This window comes from Bombus terrestris, chromosome 13 (assembly GCF_910591885.1).
Source record: "Bombus terrestris chromosome 13, iyBomTerr1.2, whole genome shotgun sequence".
Classification (NCBI taxonomy): Eukaryota; Metazoa; Arthropoda; class Insecta; order Hymenoptera; family Apidae; genus Bombus; species Bombus terrestris.
The window spans coordinates 12,911,550-12,931,361 of NC_063281.1; the positions used below are offsets into that span (position 1 = coordinate 12,911,550).

A 19,812-nucleotide genomic window follows, 5' to 3' on the forward strand; every position below is an offset into this window, starting at 1 on the left:
GTGCCGAGCAAGTTAGCTCGATAAAGAAGTTAATTTCTTACGTTTTCTCGGTCAGTCATACGCCTTTTCGATGTTCTCGAGATCTCCTTTACGGATCATGCGGCTCGTATATATTAATTATTATTAATCCCGATAATACGTTATTATAATGTTTTAAAGGGAAATGGAATATTTAAGTGGACGATAAGCAAGAAGGGATGATAGGTGGAGTATCTCGGTTTCGGTGGCGAACCAATCCATCAATGAGAACCTCGAAGAATCGGCGTGCGGTGTAGCAGAGCAAGATATACGTGCGCTGGCTGGGCTACCGGTCGGTCGGGTCGGGTCGCTGTTCTCCTGCGCTCCGTCTCTCTCTTTTGCTCTGTTTTTCTGTATCTCCTTTCGCTCTCCTCTTTTCACCTTCGCGGAATATCTCGCTCGCTCGCCCTTTCTACCTTCCTCGCTACCTCTCTTTCTTTCTGATTGCCAACTCACTCCATCGAGTTGTTGTTCGACTGTTTTATTACTTTTATAAATGCCGCCACCACCATACTACCACCACCACCGGCCATGAGCACCGCAGCATCACCACCACTCACCACCACCTCCGCCGCCGTCGTTGCGGCGGGCATTTCCTTTGTTGGCCGTGCCACGGTCCATTGTTGCTCGCCAGAAAGATGCGAATTTTAATTCGATATTGTCTAATATTATTTATGTATGCACGCGCTAGAGAACCTGCCCATTTCAAAGCGTTCCCTTGCACCCTTGCCGCCGTTTGCTACCGCTTCCTTCCTCTCCACGCGAAACCGAATCGCCTATGTATCGTGCGATGAATCGACTGTTGTGCCGCCTTCGGGCTTCCACTCCGCTATCACCGCGGGCACGATTCCTTCGTGCCTTATATTTCATGCAGATTTTTCGCTTTTACGGAGGATAGAAACTATCGCGAAAATATCTGTGGCGTAGGATGTCCGCGGTTGCCACGTCTTATACGAGATTTCCGATTAATCAGAAAGAGATAAAGAAGTGCGAAACGTAATTAGTACGCGAGTACACCGTCGGTGAAGGAAGAGAAAAAGATGGGAAAAAGATGAAGGAGAAGACGAAGAGATGCCAAAATACTACGGAGGGAATACGTTTGATATCTTTTATGTTTAATACTTTTTTTTTTGCAAATACCGTGTTATGGTCAATAAATATTTCTTATGTACCTTCCAAAACCGTAATTAAGATTTTCTTACAAGGAATAAGAACTTGACCAGTTTTGTGAGGCAAATTAGTGTCCTGTCTCTAAATATCTGAAAATTTGGGTAAAATTTTAGCAGCTTGTGCAATGACAGAAGATTATAAAATACGATGCAATGAGCGGTAAATAACTGTAAAAACAGAGAACGAGTGCCAACTTCAATCTGATCGTCAAAGTTGAGCTCTGTTGAACTTAATTAATGATTGATGGCTATCTAGGTAGTTAATGCGCTGTTTGCATCGGTGATTCGAAGTTCATCTGAAACTAGGCCTGCAGTTAATGATCGCGGTAGTTAATCCTGGTTAACGCGAGGAAAAGAAGAAAAGTTCCGACATACTGTTAGCATTGCAACTAGATTTCCTCGCTAGTTTGAAGATGTACCGAGACTGAAACACATTTTCCCTGTTGTATCTAACTATGTGTCAATGTTATAGATTATCGACAGATATACACGCGTTAATTCTTATCTTCCGATAGCTAATCAAAGTCCAATGGCAAATTTGGAAAAGTTAATAAACTACGTTGCTATTACACGCATATTCCTTTTAAATTTTATAGGCAGAAACAGAAAATTTTCAAATCAATCGCCCTATTCCTACCAGCAGATTGCATTTTTTTTTTTTTTTTTTTTTTTTACAAGACGTTTCTGTTGCGAATTCTCAGCTAAATGGTGATCAGTCAGGTTGCAACCGATCGATTGATATCGCGAACTTGAACGAGATTAACGTTCAAGGTGGAGGTAAATTAAAGATGTCGATTAGTAGTATGTTTATGTTATGTATTTGCAAATTAAGATTCAGAATACGGTATAGTATAACACGAAGAATATGACGCTATGATGACTTTGACTATTAGACTTTGTCAATGCTCTTTCAAGCTCTTATCTCTTCCTTATGTATTAATTTTACGCCCGGGCTTTCCATAGACTTTATGGGATGGTAATCTATTCAAATGTTGTGGTCGTGTACGCTCATAAATGCATATCCTACGGTATTGCTGATTCATATCATATGTTTACTTTAGACCTGGCCCAATTGGGGTGTTTACTAGTTTCTTATCTATAATTACTAATATTTGTAAGTGTTACTACCTAGGAAACAGAAAATTCGAACTTCTCCAATATATGGGCCACTCAAAATACCGAACGCTTTCATATTTGAAAGATTTCAAACAATTTCTATGTACCGAAAATACATTCCGTGTTTCTAAAAATGTCCCTAGGATGAAAAAAGCAACCCACTTGATGAATTAAGAATTCGATAAACCCGATACATTTATACCACATTTACTGATAACTGTGCAACTACCAGACGTCTAATAATTCACATATTAATTTACTGCAAGCTACGTAGGCACAGTACAAGAAATAATCGACCGTATGATCGATTACGTACGTTAATGTAAACTCGAACAAGGGCAATTCCTGCGTAAGCGTTGATTGTTTAATACAGGGGTCAATTTAAACGTCATCTAATTACCGCCAACTCGTAGTTTCCTCGAACGGAGGCGAGGTACCGCGAGACTTGCGCGTACGCGGCCGCTTCTACTTGGAAATCAATATCAACCGACATCCAGGTTCACTTGAAACTGCAGTCACAACAGAATGCGCAACAGTTGCGTCTGAACGAAAGAGATATATATCGTGGCCGATCCCATTGTCGTTCATCCGATAACAATTCGAAAGTTCTTACACCCTCGTCTCGAGTGCCGACCATGTGAACTGGAGCAAAAGCCGCGGTGGATGGTGGAACGTGTCGAGCGAACGAAACGACTCGACATGAGCGCGAAAACCCTGGCCTTCGGATGCAACGCGGTGCAATCATGCAAGATGCAGGAACGTACGAGGAACGTGCTGTGAACGCGATTCGGTTACAAGCTTCTGTCAAGATGTCCGAGAAGCGGATTTCGATGGGCATTAACGTCAGCATTCTCGTTATACTAACCATCTTCGGGGTGTTGCTTTCCTTGCCATTGCGATTGCTCTTGAACACGAATTATTACAGTCGAAACGAAACGATCGGCGAAAATACTACGATACAAACGACGGAGAACGTAACGGTCGAAGCGATAATAATCCCGGTTGATCATCGAAAGTTGAGACGCTGTCCAAGGTTCGAGTACGAAGACAGATTGATATCGGTTTTTCAAAGTGATTACGATGGAAATTGCACTTACACGCGAGTCTGTCCGATTAACGACACGAAGGAGGAAAATAACGGAGATGTCGAGAGCGAACCTGTTAACAAAGGGAATAATGAAACGTCCAAGATATTGAAGGAGATCGTCGGTGAGAATTCGACGGAAAAAGTTGAAGAAAGTGGGAAAGATCGTCGAACGAAATCGGTTCTGGTCGCCGGACACATTCTCGTGACGATGCTTCTCATTTCAGCAATCGCTGCTCTCGTTGAAGTATTGCGAATACGTTTCGCTAGAGATAAGGTATTACAGCGGAAACCGCACTAGTTTATCTTGTAACTTTGATCCAGATAGTGATATATATCCATTCCGTGATCTTTATAACGCACCATTTCTAACGATTATATTTCTCGTCGTTGCAAATCCAATCAGTGTAGATACGTTACAGGTACATTTAAGAGGCAGAGATAGAGATGCTCGTTTAACGAAACATTCGACATGAATGTTCCTTGAAAGCTATAATAGTAGAATATCGATTTAAAGAATAAAAAAAAAAAAAGACATCGATGAAAGTAATAGTAATATGCGAACTAGAATTTCTTGGTTGCGACTATGGTCTGTGTAGATTCATAGTACACAGAGAATCTTGATTGACTAAGGTATTTAAAGAACGAAATGTTATAGAATAGAAAATTTCTAGAAGTAGCAGTGTCATTAAATAAATTCTTAGTATCACAGATTAGACACTACCGCAAACAGATACTGTAGCATACGATACTAGTTAATCACATACAGTATGGACGTGTAATGTCATATCACGTTAACAAGTAGAACCATATTTTTGTAAAAGTGGATGCAACGAAACGTTACACTGATTGATTTCACGCGCACCGAAATGCATTTTCCTATTCTATGTTGCATAAAGTATATATAAATATATATGAAAAACAATACGACACGAGTATACAAACATGTATATATATATGTTTAAAAAACGCATAAGGACTCGTCTAAGGCAGATAGTATCAGCTCAAGAAAAACGTCCATGGTCGAGTTATCCGTTCAGAGGAGATTCCTACCGAGGTACCCAATGAAGAGTGCGAGATCTTTCGAAATGCATCGATCTGCTTTACGCCTATTAGGTAGCAGTATAATTAAACCAGCTCGATTAGCCTACATAAACGTATCGTTTAACATAAGTGACACTAAATCGAACCGTAGGTGCGAGACCGCCGCCTCTTATCCGTCGCTCGTCATTCCCAACGCAACCATCTAAACAAAACTCTGGATCGGTCAGTGGAACACCGAATAATCGGAAATCGAGACGCCAATCGGCCGAATCCGACGAAGAGGTCGGAATCCTCATGAGCGCTCTTCATCATCGCACACGCCTGATTCGACGGCATTAAAGGTAACGATTCAAGGCAATACGAAGATCCATTGGAAAAGTAGAATCGGAATTCTTTCTCGAGTATTGCTGATTTAATTGAATCTATATGTCATCGGTAATAAATTGCGTTTATGCAGAAGTAACTTTCACAAACTTAAACTTGTATATTAACAACTTAAATTATATTTTACTTCCGTTTCAGTAAGGTCGATCAATTGAATTCTTTGAAAATTCATTCGCGTTAACACTAACAGGGTACACGTCTTAGACTGAATGGTACGTTTTCAACAACATTGTAAATGAGATTAAAAAGATTTTTAATGATTAACACGATTTCAAATTGTTTTGTTAGGTCTTACATATCGCACAACGATTATGTTCACGAATTCTTTAAAAATTCTTACTACTTCGTGAAACAACCCAAAAGGACTTCCAATGAAATCGTTGTTTCTTCCTGTTCATATTTTACAATTCTGTCTACTTAACAGAAATTTTATAGTAGCAAAAAATCTTCTAAATCTGCCGCCGCCCCCCCCTCCCCGCTGTTAAAATCAACAACAAATCTGCTTATTACCGTTCCACCAACCATAATTTTAATCGTTTCTGTTCTCTATAAGGTAACTTTTACATATTGCTTCTATTTTAATATTCTTTTCTTTCCTAAATTAATATTAAAAAATCGTATAAATGAATATTACATACAGTAAATATATTTAAAAACGTATAATAGAATAAAACGCTATGTCGTAGTATTGAAAATGGCCCATACTCATTTTTTTTTTCTTTTTTTTATCGATGATCTAAATCTACATATTTTCCATGAAAATTAATTAATACAATGGTATCATTTCTTTCTTTTTAGGTAATACACCCGTAGAAAGCGTCTTTGAGAATAGGTAATCGCAAAATTGAAATCAAAGTGCAAAATGAATAAACACGGCTAGTACATCTAATCTATTCCTACTCTGTTGTATACGATATTGTTATACAAGGCGACGACCGTGTGAAACTAATTAAAATATAATATGAATGTATTTTGGAAAAAGTTTAGAGATTCTCTTCGATACATATTTTCATATTAATAACCGTACCTCCCTTTAAACAGCGAATACTTCGACACTTTTGTGATTTTCATCGTTTCTCACGTAATATGTAAAACGTTAATCAAAAATTGTGAAATATATATATATATGTACATATGTATATCGATGTCTGATAAATAAATTCTTCCATTCTTTACTCAAATCATTTTATACGAAAATACGTTTCAAAAAGCAAAGAATAGCATATTCAGATAATTAAGCGAAAATTGTATAATTTACAATCGAAAATAACGTATTTTATAATTAACCTAATTACGAATTTCGTTATAGTAATATCTTATAGGATTATATCTTTTCACGATCTTTTTTAAAAAAACAAAATGCATTACATTAACTTTAACATTATCGATGGATGTATTAAGAAACAATAGTTTAAATTTTTTAATACAATGGTAAATAAATTCAAATCTTATTACAAAAGGCAAAGCAACATATCAAGATGGCGTTATACAAATGTCGTTATGAATTTAGAACAATAATTATCAAAATATTTCTCAAAAGTATACATGCATATATCTTAGTGATTTGAATTTATAGCGCATTTCAAATTTATAGTACATTTCACGATATAATTATGAATATTATTTTTTTATTTCACTTACTTTTTCGCGTAGCATGAGTGATACATGAGCAGAATCGAACGTTTTTCAATCGTAGACACCGTCTGGCCTGAAAATTCATTCATAAAATTGCTCTATTACTTTCAATTATTCCTTTAACATAAGAATTTTATGAAATCGTAAAAGTACTTGAATTATATACTTTTCTCCATCAATTCCATCGATTTCTCAATCCTTTAAACGTAATTTTTCTTAAATTTTCTCTCCAGCTTCGCGCCTTTCTTCTACAATATTTAGGGCGGCAACTAACCGAATAATGAAATCTAGAGATTCTTACGTCGTTGCTATTGGCAGTACTGATTGACGCGCGAAGTAGCAGGTGGCGACACCTTTGAGCCACAATAAGGCTATATAAGGGTGAACGCGTAGAAAAGGGCAATCATGAATTAAAGGTTGTTCGACGAGTAGGTCGGTTCATGTCTTATGATAAACAAGTGTAGAAAGTGTCGTGTTAACTATAATTTTCGTTAGTTCAAATCAGCTGGTAGCGAGAAAAGTGTGAATATTCGTGACGAAGTGTTTTGCTTGTTGCACAGTTGCCAAGGCGACTACGGTACGTGCGTGTGCGTGTCCAAAAGTGTGCTATGAAAAGAGAATGATCATTGGGGCAACGATTTTACGACTATCTTCGTACTAACAGTAATTTGATGTTTCAAAATCGAACGGCCTGAAGACGGGAATATTATGGAATACTCAGTTTTGGGCCACTACAACCCGTCCATACAGGCCACGGCCGATAGTGGTGTTAACGAACAACAACTCCTTTGTAAGTATTTTATATATATCATTTTAACACTCTTTCTCTCTTCCGAAGGCGGCAAAATGAATTCAATTACATCAAAATATGATTTTTTCGTCCCAAGATTCGGAAGACTTGGAAAGGCGCGAAACCTCTTTGTTCTATGACACTCGTTGCTCGAATCATGGTGCGCGATCTGGCGTCCCATTAGCCGTTAGTATCGCATAATATCTTTTGTCTCATTAATTCTTGTCCACCAATTCAATAAACCGTTATTGGTTACTCCCACTCTTTCCGCTGTTTTCGGAACATGATGCTTAGTTCCGATCAGCTGTTCGACCCAAAACAATCTTACAAAATTCAAAGGTTAGACACGCGATTCAAATCAGCTGTGATGTTGTTGTTTTCAACTGTGAAAATTAGAGGCGCTCGTTCAGGCAGAAATATTACAATTCGTAAACAATGATAACAAAGATTAATCGACTTTAATAATCTGTAACCTATATTCAATGTTGAAATGTTGTCACAAGTTATGTTTAATGATATTGACTGATATTGAAACAACATCAAGAATTTCCATTGTCAACATCTTTTCTCATCTTTTATTACAGGGGAAGAACCAAATTATGTTTTAACTGGTGATGAGTATGTACCTGCAACGGAACAATTTGGAGAGGAATTTGCCGGGGCTGAATTTCATGAAACTCGTAATGTACTTGCTGATGGGGGGGATAGATTTGGAGTTTCCACTGTCACCTTTGACAATGTCGAAGAGCTCATGTGGATGGGAAATCAAGGGGTATTATAACATTTATTGTCTAGTTAACAAATTATACATTTTGTTACTTTTATCATTTACTTTATGTAATTCGTATGATTAAAATAGCATCTAATTCATGTTACACTGTGATATTTATTAAATAATTATTAAAATTACATTGACTAAGAATAATGCTTCGTAGGGTCATGTGACGTCTTATTATGGGCCTGGTTTACAAAAGTACACCTCGTTTCAAGTTCATGCCACTCAAGAAATTCGGCATATTCATCCAGTAGATGAAGGAATTTTAATCTTGACACAGAGTTTATTACGATATCAATTGAGACGTGGTATACCAATATTTTCACATATGTATGTTAATTTTGTAGTACTTGTATAACATTTATGAATTTATGAACTTTTTGTATAAAAATAAAGGATTTGCAGGTCACCAAATATGATAGACATGCAGTGCATGCTTCAAATTTCACCAACAGGGTTGCTTATGGGAGGTCATCAGGAAAAAATAATCAATTTTGATCTAACAAGAGGGAAAGAGACTGGATTAGTGAGTTTCACCTTGTTGATAGAATAACATGATTATGTGGATATGTATTTGTAACATATTGTACTTATAGGTACATGTAGGGGAAAATGGTTGTGCAATTTTAAGGCAGCATAGCAGACTTATATGCTGTGGCAATCCTGCTGGAAGAATTGATCTCAGGGATCCAAATACATTATCAATAGAACATACTTTTGATACCCACAGTGGTTCTCTCAGTGACTTTGATGTTCAAGGAAATTACCTTGTTACTTGTGGTTTCAGTAACTGGTAAGATTTAAAACACCATAATTAATACATCATTGAAAACACTATTGTAATTGTTAAAGTTTTTAACTCATTTAATTTCTTGATTTAGTCGTCAGGGTTTGACAGTAGATCGATTCTTAATGGCATATGACTTGAGACAAATGAGAGCATTAAGCCCAGTTGCAACTTTGGTGTGCCCTCTTCTATTGAAGTTCCTACCCAGCTATTCCAGTCGTTTAGCTGTTGTAGCACCATCGGGACAAATGCAACTTCTTGATACTATCTATGCTAATGTACAGCCATCTGTGACATGCTTGTATCAGGTAAATGTTATATGTCATATGTGCAAAAAGGGTGATCTATAATTAGATAATGTACAAGTTTTTTTTGTATTGATAGGTTGCAAATAGTGGAGCAATATTATCGTTTGATGTGTCTTCTACATCTCAGTGTCTGTGCTTTGGAGATTCGGCAGGTTCTATACATCTTATGTCTACAAATACACCTGAACCCCAGTTTAATACATTTTCTCGGTTAGTAAATATATTAAATCTTTTAAATAAAAAAATTCCAGCTGAAGTTAGAAAGCATTGAACAATGATTCTGTTTTCATTTATCCAGACCAACTGAATTTGCTGATCCAGTTGAGCCACTTCCACATATATCATTCGATGATGATACTACACCACTAAGTACAATACCAATGTATTATACTGGGCAGCCATTGCTAAGCGATTGGCCAGAGGAATTTTTGAGAAATGTTTATAGGTAGGTAATAATAACTGACAATTAAATTGAACAAATAGTGTTAATAAAAAAACTAATTCCAAACTTGTTTTCTATGTCTTTACAGAAGAACACCACCGATTGATCCTGAAATATTGCGTACAATGAAGATGCAAGGAACTATAGGTTATGCCCCAAATCCACAGGCATTTCGCAGAAATCAAGTGAGGAAAAAATATTCTCCCACTCTTGTACAATATTCTTCTTCGACTCTTCTAAATCTCTCCTAAAATCCGAATTTCCTGTCTTCCATTCACAGAGTGTTTTCCATGACTCCCATTTAAGATTATACTATCATATTAGTCTTGATGTTTGACTTTTTTGTTGCCAGTTACACCAATGGGAGTAAAACAGAACAAATTATCGCTGCCAAACGTGGACAGTCCTCATTTATCTTTAACTTCATATAGTTTTAAATCAGTTTTGAGAAAGAACAGTTTGTCTTTAGGGAATTATATACTTATGACTGAATATAGTTGTGTTTTGTATTGACACATATAGTTATTAATTGTTATTAATTGAATCAGTTATCAGACAATATTAGTTGCATAACATAGCTAAGAAATATAATCTAATTGACATTATTATAGCTTCAGTGGTATAAATTGATACAGTTAATCAGAACGATATATTGTAAGGAAAAGGAATTCGAGCTTCGTACTTTGAATTTTTTAGAGAAGCCAGAATAATATGATGTGATTTAAGACTGATAACATTTCGTGATAAATATTGTAGTCCATGAACAACCTTAAAAGATCGTGATATATTTTCATAAGCTAGTCTACAACATTCTAATAATTTCCTCTATGATAATATGTATGAGAGAAAAAGACCTAAGTAGGACATTGAACACGTGTATTATATAATATTCAAGTTTTTTTCTTAATTTTAGTCGATATATTTTTCAATTATATATATATATATATATATATATATATATATATATAATAAATATAGTTACTGAATCCTATTATTTTCACCGATAAGAGTCTGTTACTGTAGATTTTTATTATAAAATATGAACGTTAGTAAATTTGTCTCGAGCCGAATTTCAAATTTTTAAGAATCTTACTAAATTTTATCTAAATATCTTTGAAAGGTTGAGAAACATTGACATTTATTTTAAGATCTGCATACCAGTAGCACCTTAATGGCTGTGTAAAATTGCAGTTATTGAAGAGCAATGGTTGCATCTGCCTCAATTTCTTCAAAAAAGCAATAACTTTTTTACTAACTTTTTATCAAGACAAATATGAATAATGTGCCAATCTAGGAATTACAATGAACGTGTTCTAAAATGATGTACATATATATTGCATTGCATAATTCGTTATATAGTTCCACGAATTATTTAAAATATGCTCTCTATAGGCTTATGTTATGCTGTGTAATTTTAGTTTTGATCTGCTTTCCAACAAATCATATCGTGTTTCAAATTTTGAAGTCTTGGATCTCAAGAAGAACACTATTTACTGCCTTTGATTTCGCGTTGGAGCGTTTGTAATCGATGCATTTCGTTCGAATGGTTGTTATAGTTTAATGATTTTGTGGCTAATAATCGATAGTATATCTAATGCCTATATAGAATATATTCCTTCAAGAATGTAATAATGGAAGTTGTATTTGAGTGAAATAAAGGTTGTAAGACATACACTTAAACCTAACTTATTGGCTCGGTCCCACGCGTATTCAATAGGTATTATTTATTTTTTCATGCTGCAAATCACGTTCATATAGTACATCGCAATTTTAATCTTATTAAATTTATTTAAGAGAAAAAGCGAAAGTCGTTTGACTGATTGAAGAAAAATAAATAATACCTCTTTTGCAGATACCTTACAATTTGGAAAAACGTCGGGGAGTAGTCGCAAAGCTTTTCGCTGGCGATTCACGGTCAAAAACAGATGACGGCACCTTTGTGGCCATACCTAAACGTTATCGCAAAATCGAGTTGAAATATTCACGTCTCGGTTACGATGAATTCGATTTTGATCAATATAATCACACCAACTTCTGCGGTCTCGAGGCAACTCTTCCTAACAGTTATTGTAACGCTATGTTACAGGTAAGCTTAGTTCAATCAACACAATGAATATCCAGAAAGCTTATTCTTCTTGCAGGGAAACAAGCTCAGATACTCAAATACATCACGTATTTTCCAGTTACTTTATTATTGCGAACCTGTAAGAATAGCGCTGCTCTCTCACTCATGCCAAAGAGAATTCTGCCTATCCTGCGAACTAGGATTCTTGTTTCACATGCTAGACACGTCCCGAGGACTGCCTTGTCAGGCAGCCAATTTCCTACGAGCTTTTAGAACGGTTCCCGAAGCAGCAGCTTTGGGACTTATACTCAGCGATCTCCACCCGGAAGCCAAAAGGAAAACGAATTTGATGCGATTGATACAGGTATGTATCCAAATACAGAACGTAAATGTCTGTGTTGAATATTAATATGTTAATACTACTGTTGAATTTCAGAGTTGGAACAGATTTATATTACATCAGATCCATTACGAAGTTCTGGAAACAAAGAAACGGCAACTGGAGGAAGAGGAAGCTGCTCGGCTTAAATCAGGACCAAAGTGTCCTCCGTTTGTTTATAACGAACAGGATTTTCCTAGCATTTTGCAGGACATTGGCTCCCGATATAGAAGCCATGCAGAAGAAAGGAAGAAAAGAAAAAAACAGGAGGAGGATGGTAAATATATGTGGATCACATCGAAAGGTAAACACAATTCACGTGTAACCTTTTTATTGGGCACTTTTTGTGTTTATTTTTCATTTTGTATATGATTATTTGACCATTGTGGCGACATATCCAAAGAATACAAAGAAATTTTAAAGTTTTTAAGTTTCAAGTTTTAAAAAAATTTCTTTCTTCTTTTAATGATAAAAATTATGTATATTTTCATATCTGTATTCTTGGGATATATCGAGGTTGCCAGTTAATCCTCTTCTTTTTTATTGTGCTAGGTTTATGCAGAAAGCTTTTTAGTTTCTTGTTTAAGCACGTTTTTCTTTAAATTTCGTTTTTACCTATATTTCCTCTTCTTTTTTATAGGAAAAATGACTTTATTTTCTGCGAATGCATAGCCTATTTGCAAAAATTTGTTTTGTGTCTGCATTGCTCTGATTTTCAATAAATTCGTTAAACTTTTCATTTTATATTTTTAAGGAGAAAATTAGAATATTTTAAATAGCGATATTGTCTGTAAAAAAGGGATAGCAATAATGCATTGCCAATACAAATACTATTCTCCTGAAATTATCATATTAGTAAATAGATCCTCATGAAAGGCTATTGAATTTTTTTATATATTTTTTTATAAATTTCCATTATTAACGTATAATATCTTAAAACTACAAAAAAAAATAATGATATTCGAAAAAACTTATACAAATATTTATTTCGAATAGACAAAAACAGCAAAAAATCTATCGAGGAGAACGAAGTACGAGATGAAGAGACAGAGATTAGTCGTCTGTTTGGATCTGAACAAATGCATATACACCGCTGTCTCAAATGTGGCCAAGAAGCTACGAAACATTCCATCATGTTGCTATGCAACTTAGTTTATCCGGAATTAACGCATCCTTGTAAGCCACTATTTACGCTATATGTATGTTGGATATACACATCAATTATCATTATACAGGATGAATGAATTTTTATCCTTTGCAGCCGAAGAAGTTCCATTTACTAGTGTTCTTACCCGTAGTTTAAGGCCCGAGAAAATTACACCTGCATGGTGTGACAATTGTCAGAAGTTTACACCCACACTCCAGTCTCGACAACTGACTAAACTACCTCAGATATTAGCTCTGAATTGCGGTTTAGATACACAGCAGGTACATCAGACACAATCTTATAAGTGTTTCATATAAAAATCTAGCAGTTATAACAGGGAGCAGCCATAAATATAAAAATATTCTTGAATAATGTGAAAAAGATTGTTTTACAATTACTATTATTTTACTAATATCCAATTTCCGAAATGTCACTATAATATTGTATGAAATATTTATAATATTCGGTATGAAATACTTCATTACTCATTATTCCTAATCATGTTTTACACATTGAATAATTTAATAACTAATCATCAGAATTCTTTCGTGACTGCATCTCATAGACTGCAAGCACATACTAAGTTCCATGATGACTTTTAACATTCTAAAATTACCACTATTGTAGGATAAAGCATTCTGGCAAGCGCAAATGGATATAGTCGTTCAAAAAGTATTAAATGGCAAAGAAAGTAGTCCATCTTCGAGTCCTGTCCCCATTACTGCGAAACCATGTCGATATGGCAACAATTGTACCCGTATTGGCTGTAGGTTCAGACACATTGGTAGAGATCCAGGTACAGTTACAATCCATTTTACAATTTTTCAGAATTTTCATTATATCTTACCTAACTAACATTTTCGATCTGTTTTATTTAAATTTTTTATTAGAAAATATACAAACGCCACCAGTTACTCCACCCATAACAACTTCGACACCGCAATCGGTCACAACACCGCCTAGTCACTTATACTATTCTCATTCGTGGATTCCACACGATATAGAGATCTCCTTGGATAGCAATTGTGAATTATTCGTAGAAAAGATCAGCACTCCAAAGAGCGACTCTAACGAAAGTAGTAAAACGGTCAATGAGGTCATAGTAGAAAATGGTCAAGGGGATAATAAGATACAAGAATCTGAGATCTCCGGAGAAGAAGAGAAAGTGGTTAAAAATCATGTTAACACAGTACGAAATGACGATGTGGAGAAAGGAAACGAAACTGATGAAAATTTGGATAAGATAAGCAAAATTCGGTATAGTCTTAGTGCTGTGGTTTGCTACATCGATGATAAGAGTAACGAAGATAAGAGGAATATCGTTGCGCTATTGCGAGTCGGACCAAATTATCATGAACGATCGGCTGGTAGTGCGGTGTCGCAGTGGTACATTTTTAACGATTTTTGGTACGTAAATGTAATTCATTTTCTGTACTCAATGATACTAGAATAATCGACGAAGAATCGTATGGATGGCATGAATGATGGAAAACTTTGAAAAGTTTTCTATGCATACAAATGTTCTAAATTGGAATCTTTCTTTGTTAGTTTTATAGTTTTGTTACAAGTTGCAATGAAAATTTGTCTATTTTGTTTAGTATATCCGCAGTGACACCGCAAGAAGCGGTATGGTTCAATCTTGATTGGAAGGTTCCGTGTGTTCTTCATTATACTGCTGTACCTGCACCTGAACCAGCACCATTTGTTAGTCCGCTTACCTATGATGTATTTGGTGAAGATAAATGTATCGCTCGCAGTGGAGGAACAAGGGGTATCACGTTTACCCCATTGACATCCGACGAAATGCCTAAAACAGGTTTCTATCAAATATAGAAATAAAAGACATTAAATTACATACGTAAAATTATATTCACTGATAAAATTGTTTCTATAGGTGAACTAGTTGGAATTGACGCTGAATTTGTAACGTTGAATCAGGAAGAATCTGAACTTCGTAGTGATGGAAAAATGTCCACTATAAAACCAAGTCACATGTCTGTTGCACGTATAACTTGTATACGTGGGTATGTACAATTTTTAACTATTTTCTTATCATTTTTACATTAGTATAACCATTTTTTGGATCACTGTGTTTCTTGCTTAATATTTTTTTAATTCCTTAAACAGCCAAGGTCCTCTGGAAGGAACTCCCTTTATAGACGATTACATAAGCACTCAAGAACAGGTAGTAGATTACCTGACAAAATTCAGTGGGATTCAACCAGGTGATTTGGATGCAAACTTTAGTAGCAAGCACTTAACAACTCTAAAATCAACGTACCAAAAACTACGATTTCTCGTTGATAACGGGATCATGTTCGTTGGTCATGGCCTGAAGAATGATTTTAGGTAATTACATTACTTTCTGCTTTTATTATGTAGCGGCACATGAGTCGTAGGACAATTCGAATCGGGAGTGACTCATATTGTTGTACCTTAGAGCGTTGAAGCTGTTTCGATTTATTAGATTCAAAAGTAAACGAACTCTGGACAAAAAACATCGCCGTTATTTGTAATCGTCAACCGGAATCAAATTTGAATTTTTTGTAAGTCTACCGATCAATATAAATAGACGAACATCCTCTCTAATCAGTCTTTAGAGAGAATCAGTATAGCGAAGAGTATAGCGAGTAGTATAGCGGAACAACATAGCGAGTCATACGGTAGAATTGAGTGAGCGAAGGTTACGACCGACATACACTATCTCTGTACTTATATTTAAAGTGATTTTAATGTACATTGACTATTACATTTTTACCACTCGCCTCTTTAATATATTAACACGTCTAATACCACATCAATCATATTGATTTTACATATGTTTTTTTCTCGTTGTTCATAGAGTGATAAATTTAGTTGTTCCACCGGAGCAGGTCGTAGACACAGTATTGCTGTTTCATTTACCTCGTCATCGTATGGTATCGTTGCGTTTTCTTACGTGGCACTTTTTGGGTAAGAAGATTCAGTCGGAAACACACGACTCTACCGAAGATGCCAGGGCTGCTCTCGAGTTGTATCGTAAATACAAGGAGTTGGAGAATTCTGGAAAACTGGCGGACTCGTTAAAGGAGCTTTACAATGTTGGCAACCAACTACAATGGAAAGTAAGGATGATCGATTACTTAAAATACCCATAGCCAAATATACATAAATATTTTTAATTAATTTGTCTGTCTTCAGGTTCCGGATAGCTGATACGAGGATGACCCTCAGGAAGAAGTGTATGATTTAGTTACATGCAAAGACAATGAAGTTTAGACGACAATTTTTAAGTATAGTCATAAACAAATCGAGGATTGAATTTTTAAGTATAGTCATAAACAAATCGACGATTGAATTTTGAAACATTGTTTTTTTTTTTTTTTATTTCGGTCCATGCGTTTATTCTGTTCGAAAACAAATCCAATTATTCGTACATAGAAACTAGGGAAATTCTAAGATTATGTCTTGATGATGTCGCGGGTGTTAATGATTACGGGTACAATTACATTGTTAATCGTATTTAGTATTTTCTTATCTCACGACATCGGTTCGTATAAACATAACTCAATTATTGACCGTGAATTGTAAATCTTTTAGTTAGCCTCCGCCTGTAAATTATCAAGCAAGACGTTAGAGAAAACAAAATTTCGCGTTGATTGTAATTTTTCGGCAAGGATCGAAACGAAATATCTGGTACACATTTGGTGACCATCGTATATACATAATGTACATACATATTGTTCGATAGCACATTAGTTTTTGAAGAGGAGTATCGACCTCACACTGCCGAAGATGTGAATATATTTATTTTGTTTTCTCGATGTATCTTAAATGGAAGATAACATATACACTTAAACCATTCTGTTTGGTAAATTGTTTTCTCTTCAACGACACACTACTTTGATCACTGAATTTGAGAAATTTAAAAAATCTATCAAAGTTCGAAAATTATTTCGATCTACCGATATTGAAGTTTCGAAGACTGAACGTTTAAACGAGATAAGTTAAATTGTTATACAAAAATATTTTACCAAATTATCAACAAATTTTGATAAAAATAATGAAGAAATAGAACGTATGCATACGTTATACGTCGTTGAAGGGCTAACAGTACGTGTATATAACGAAAGATTAATATTTTTAGCAATAATTCTAGAGGTGGATGAGTATGTCTGTACGAAACGTTTCATGATTTCCTTTTTTTATATGTATGTTTTTTAAAATATTGACTTTTGTACCGTTTTTCCCAACGACAACTCATTAGAGAAGGCAGAAACCGGGAGAAAAAATATGGAGACGCTTTTTTACAAGATTTACTTCGTCCCGGTAGTAGATTTCATTTTGTCTCACGAATATACGCAGACCATTTTTGCTCGATCGAAAAAAAAAAAACAAAAATCAATCATTGAAAGAACCAGAAATTTTTCTAAAGACTTTTTCTACTTCGAGGTTCTTAAAACGCAAGAAGTAAAATATTAAATGAAATACGGTAATATATTTTACAAAATGATTGTACTCATAAGATTATTTTTGTATAAATTTTATCAAAGACAATGAAAAGTCAAAATGAGAGAAAGAGTGTGTGTGTATGTGCGAGAGAGTGAGAGAGTAGAAACATTGTCAAAATCTATCAAATAAATCAAGATTATCGAAAGATATATTTTTTTATATCTGGAACAATTTTCTTATCATTTATGCGCGACGTAACTTTACAAATTAACGCAGGTCTAACGAAAAACGATCCATACAACTATCGTAGAAACAACAGTGAGAGTATGATATTCATGCTAATCATGCATTTGTTTTATGTCTACTGCTGTTACGTCATTGTGATTTTTCTAATAAATGATATATGAAAAATTAATCGTTTCTCATCATATTGTGACGAATCTCCTGATACAAGGATACGAATTTATTTAAAACAGGGAATAAGTTTGAAATAAAGGGGGATCATCCCACCGAGATCACTAGTTGGTCTCAATGAAAAATTAATTAATTCTCCATTTTCATGACATATATTTTCAAAATTATTCTCGTTAAAAAATTCTAGATTTCTTAGAATTGATAAAGTAATTTTATCAGAGGCGATTTTTCACCCACGTTTAAAAATAAAATACCGTCTTTAATATTAATAATATTATTAATTAATATACATATATATTTTTTTTTTCTTTTAATATTACACCTTAAGTCTGTATGTACAAGTCAGTTTCTACTTTCCCGCTTATTCAGAAATTCGTTTGCTCCCTACACAATTATTAATTTGTGTTAGCTAAGTTACTTTCTGAACGGTTTTTAGTAATACAGTTAATAATTTACAAGATTGTACACACATACAGTCAGGGCAAGCCCCGGTTTCACGTTACGACGCTCTATCATACGTTACATATACATATAATAATGTAGAAATTTTAATAAATAATCGAAAACTCCCGTTCTCGAGCTTGTTTTAAGAAGGAGAACAAATATAAAATCGACTGCCGATGTCGGCGACGAATGAGATCTCTATCGACGTGAATCGAAGCATTCGAGCCGATTAAACGTTCTTCTAATGGAAAATAGAATTAATAAATTATTATTCTGAATATTCCACCAGGTAAGCCAGAATAAATATACTATAGTATATTTACAACACAGAACTAGACATTTTTCTCTTGGTAATCTCAACTATTTTGCAATTGCTCGAGCCCCGGAATATAATCAGCGTTTGTACAAGACCGATAAAATAAAAAAAACTCGTTCACTCTTTGATCTTATTTTTTCAGAATTCTCCATAGCGGACATTTCCTTTAAAAAAAAAAGGAAAGATTATGATAAATTCTACACGGAGTGAAAAAGTGCAATCTATTTTCCATAAATTGCAAGGTGTATCTGCAGGCCACTTCGACCTCCACGTCATCGAGGCAGTTCGATCGATCTTCGTATTCGCTCGTAATCATCGACGAGCATGTGGCTTAAGTAAATTACAGGTAATTAAAAAATGACATAATAATAATAATAATAATAATAATAATAATAATAATAATTAAAAGAAAAAGAAAAACGTCTCCTGACTAGAAACTTGCATGATCGAGCTGCAGGAGCTGGAAGGAGTATTCAGTGGCAGTAGAAAATAATCGCAGATTCGCCCCAGAACCTTTTTTTACATCGCCTATTCGTTCGTAATTCGATGTAAGTAAAAATGCTCGAGCAGTTTCCTCGTTCGGGGCTGGAGATAAAGGCACTCGCGATTTTGTTAATTACAATAATCGTAATATCAGTCACAGTGTTGCTTGACACGGGACTGTATTACAGTTAGGACGAGCCGTGATCCAGGCAGTGGGTAAATTTGTTCCTTCGCGAGATTCGAGGATTAAAAGGCCCTCCCTGGCTCGTTCGTTCAGTCCGACTTTCGAGATTTGAAATGAATTCCATCGATGGATACTGGGCCCTTTTTCTCAGTGGTCGTCACCCTGCTGGAAATGGCCGTTCCTGTTCAATGGTTGCCTTTCTGGTGCATCTGACGGTCTATTCCTCTTAAAGAACCCGCACTGTCGAAGAAATAAAAAGATATTTTGTAAAATCGTTTCAGTTCTTTAGCTTATTCAGTTTTAAGGCTTCACGGAAGATGCAGTTGTGTAATATCAACAACATTCTCAACAAATAATCTTCGAGATTCCTCGATTTTTCTAACGAAAGATTTTTAGC

General features: G+C 35.2%; 3 protein-coding genes across 12 annotated transcripts in view; 2 read left to right on the forward strand and 1 right to left on the reverse strand.

Moving 5' to 3' along the window:
* The first annotated feature begins 2,783 nt into the window (after positions 1–2,783).
* Positions 2,784–5,996, forward strand: LOC100649635. Its single transcript, XM_003400097.4, has 6 exons — positions 2,784–3,664; positions 4,365–4,503; positions 4,583–4,772; positions 4,954–5,027; positions 5,104–5,368; positions 5,614–5,996. Exons 1-3 carry the CDS (start codon positions 3,029–3,031, stop codon positions 4,768–4,770), a joined length of 963 nt encoding a protein of 320 aa, XP_003400145.1. The 5' UTR covers positions 2,784–3,028; the 3' UTR covers positions 4,771–4,772; positions 4,954–5,027; positions 5,104–5,368; positions 5,614–5,996.
* Positions 5,997–6,771: 775 nt separating this feature from the next.
* Positions 6,772–17,989, forward strand: LOC100649512 (PAN2-PAN3 deadenylation complex catalytic subunit PAN2). Its single transcript, XM_003400096.4, has 21 exons — positions 6,772–7,240; positions 7,825–8,012; positions 8,176–8,345; positions 8,421–8,541; positions 8,612–8,808; positions 8,897–9,110; positions 9,187–9,320; positions 9,409–9,555; positions 9,641–9,737; positions 11,405–11,638; positions 11,736–11,981; positions 12,054–12,300; positions 12,993–13,172; positions 13,258–13,424; positions 13,771–13,939; positions 14,034–14,550; positions 14,742–14,959; positions 15,038–15,167; positions 15,271–15,492; positions 15,986–16,247; positions 16,324–17,989. The coding sequence occupies exons 1-21, from the start codon at positions 7,159–7,161 to the stop codon at positions 16,336–16,338; spliced, it is 3,957 nt and encodes a 1,318-aa protein (XP_003400144.2). The 5' UTR covers positions 6,772–7,158; the 3' UTR covers positions 16,339–17,989.
* Positions 17,765–19,812, reverse strand: part of LOC100649030 (integrin alpha-PS2) — a 74,768-nt gene continuing 72,720 nt past the window's right edge. For all 10 annotated transcript variants that reach the window (XM_012315487.3, XM_003400092.4, XM_048411393.1 and 7 more), the window contains one exon: positions 17,765–19,655. In XM_012315487.3, the coding sequence (XP_012170877.1) occupies positions 19,563–19,655 (93 nt within the window). In that variant the 3' untranslated portion in view covers positions 17,765–19,562. The remainder of the gene's footprint in view (positions 19,656–19,812) is intronic.

Bases quoted from the DNA above. Each gene is read 5' to 3' on its own strand.
- LOC100649635 (XM_003400097.4), top strand. From the start codon at position 3,029: ATGCAACGCGGTGCAATCATGCAAGATGCAGGAACGTACGAGGAACGT. The intron at 3,665-4,364 runs GTATTACAGCGG...AAAACGCATAAG, and splicing joins TACGTTTCGCTAGAGATAAG to GACTCGTCTAAGGCAGATAG. The intron at 4,504-4,582 runs GTAGCAGTATAA...ATCGAACCGTAG, and splicing joins ATCTGCTTTACGCCTATTAG to GTGCGAGACCGCCGCCTCTT.
- LOC100649512 (XM_003400096.4), top strand. From the start codon at position 7,159: ATGGAATACTCAGTTTTGGGCCACTACAACCCGTCCATACAGGCCACG. The intron at 8,013-8,175 runs GTATTATAACAT...AATGCTTCGTAG, and splicing joins TGTGGATGGGAAATCAAGGG to GGTCATGTGACGTCTTATTA. The intron at 8,346-8,420 runs GTATGTTAATTT...AAGGATTTGCAG, and splicing joins ATACCAATATTTTCACATAT to GTCACCAAATATGATAGACA.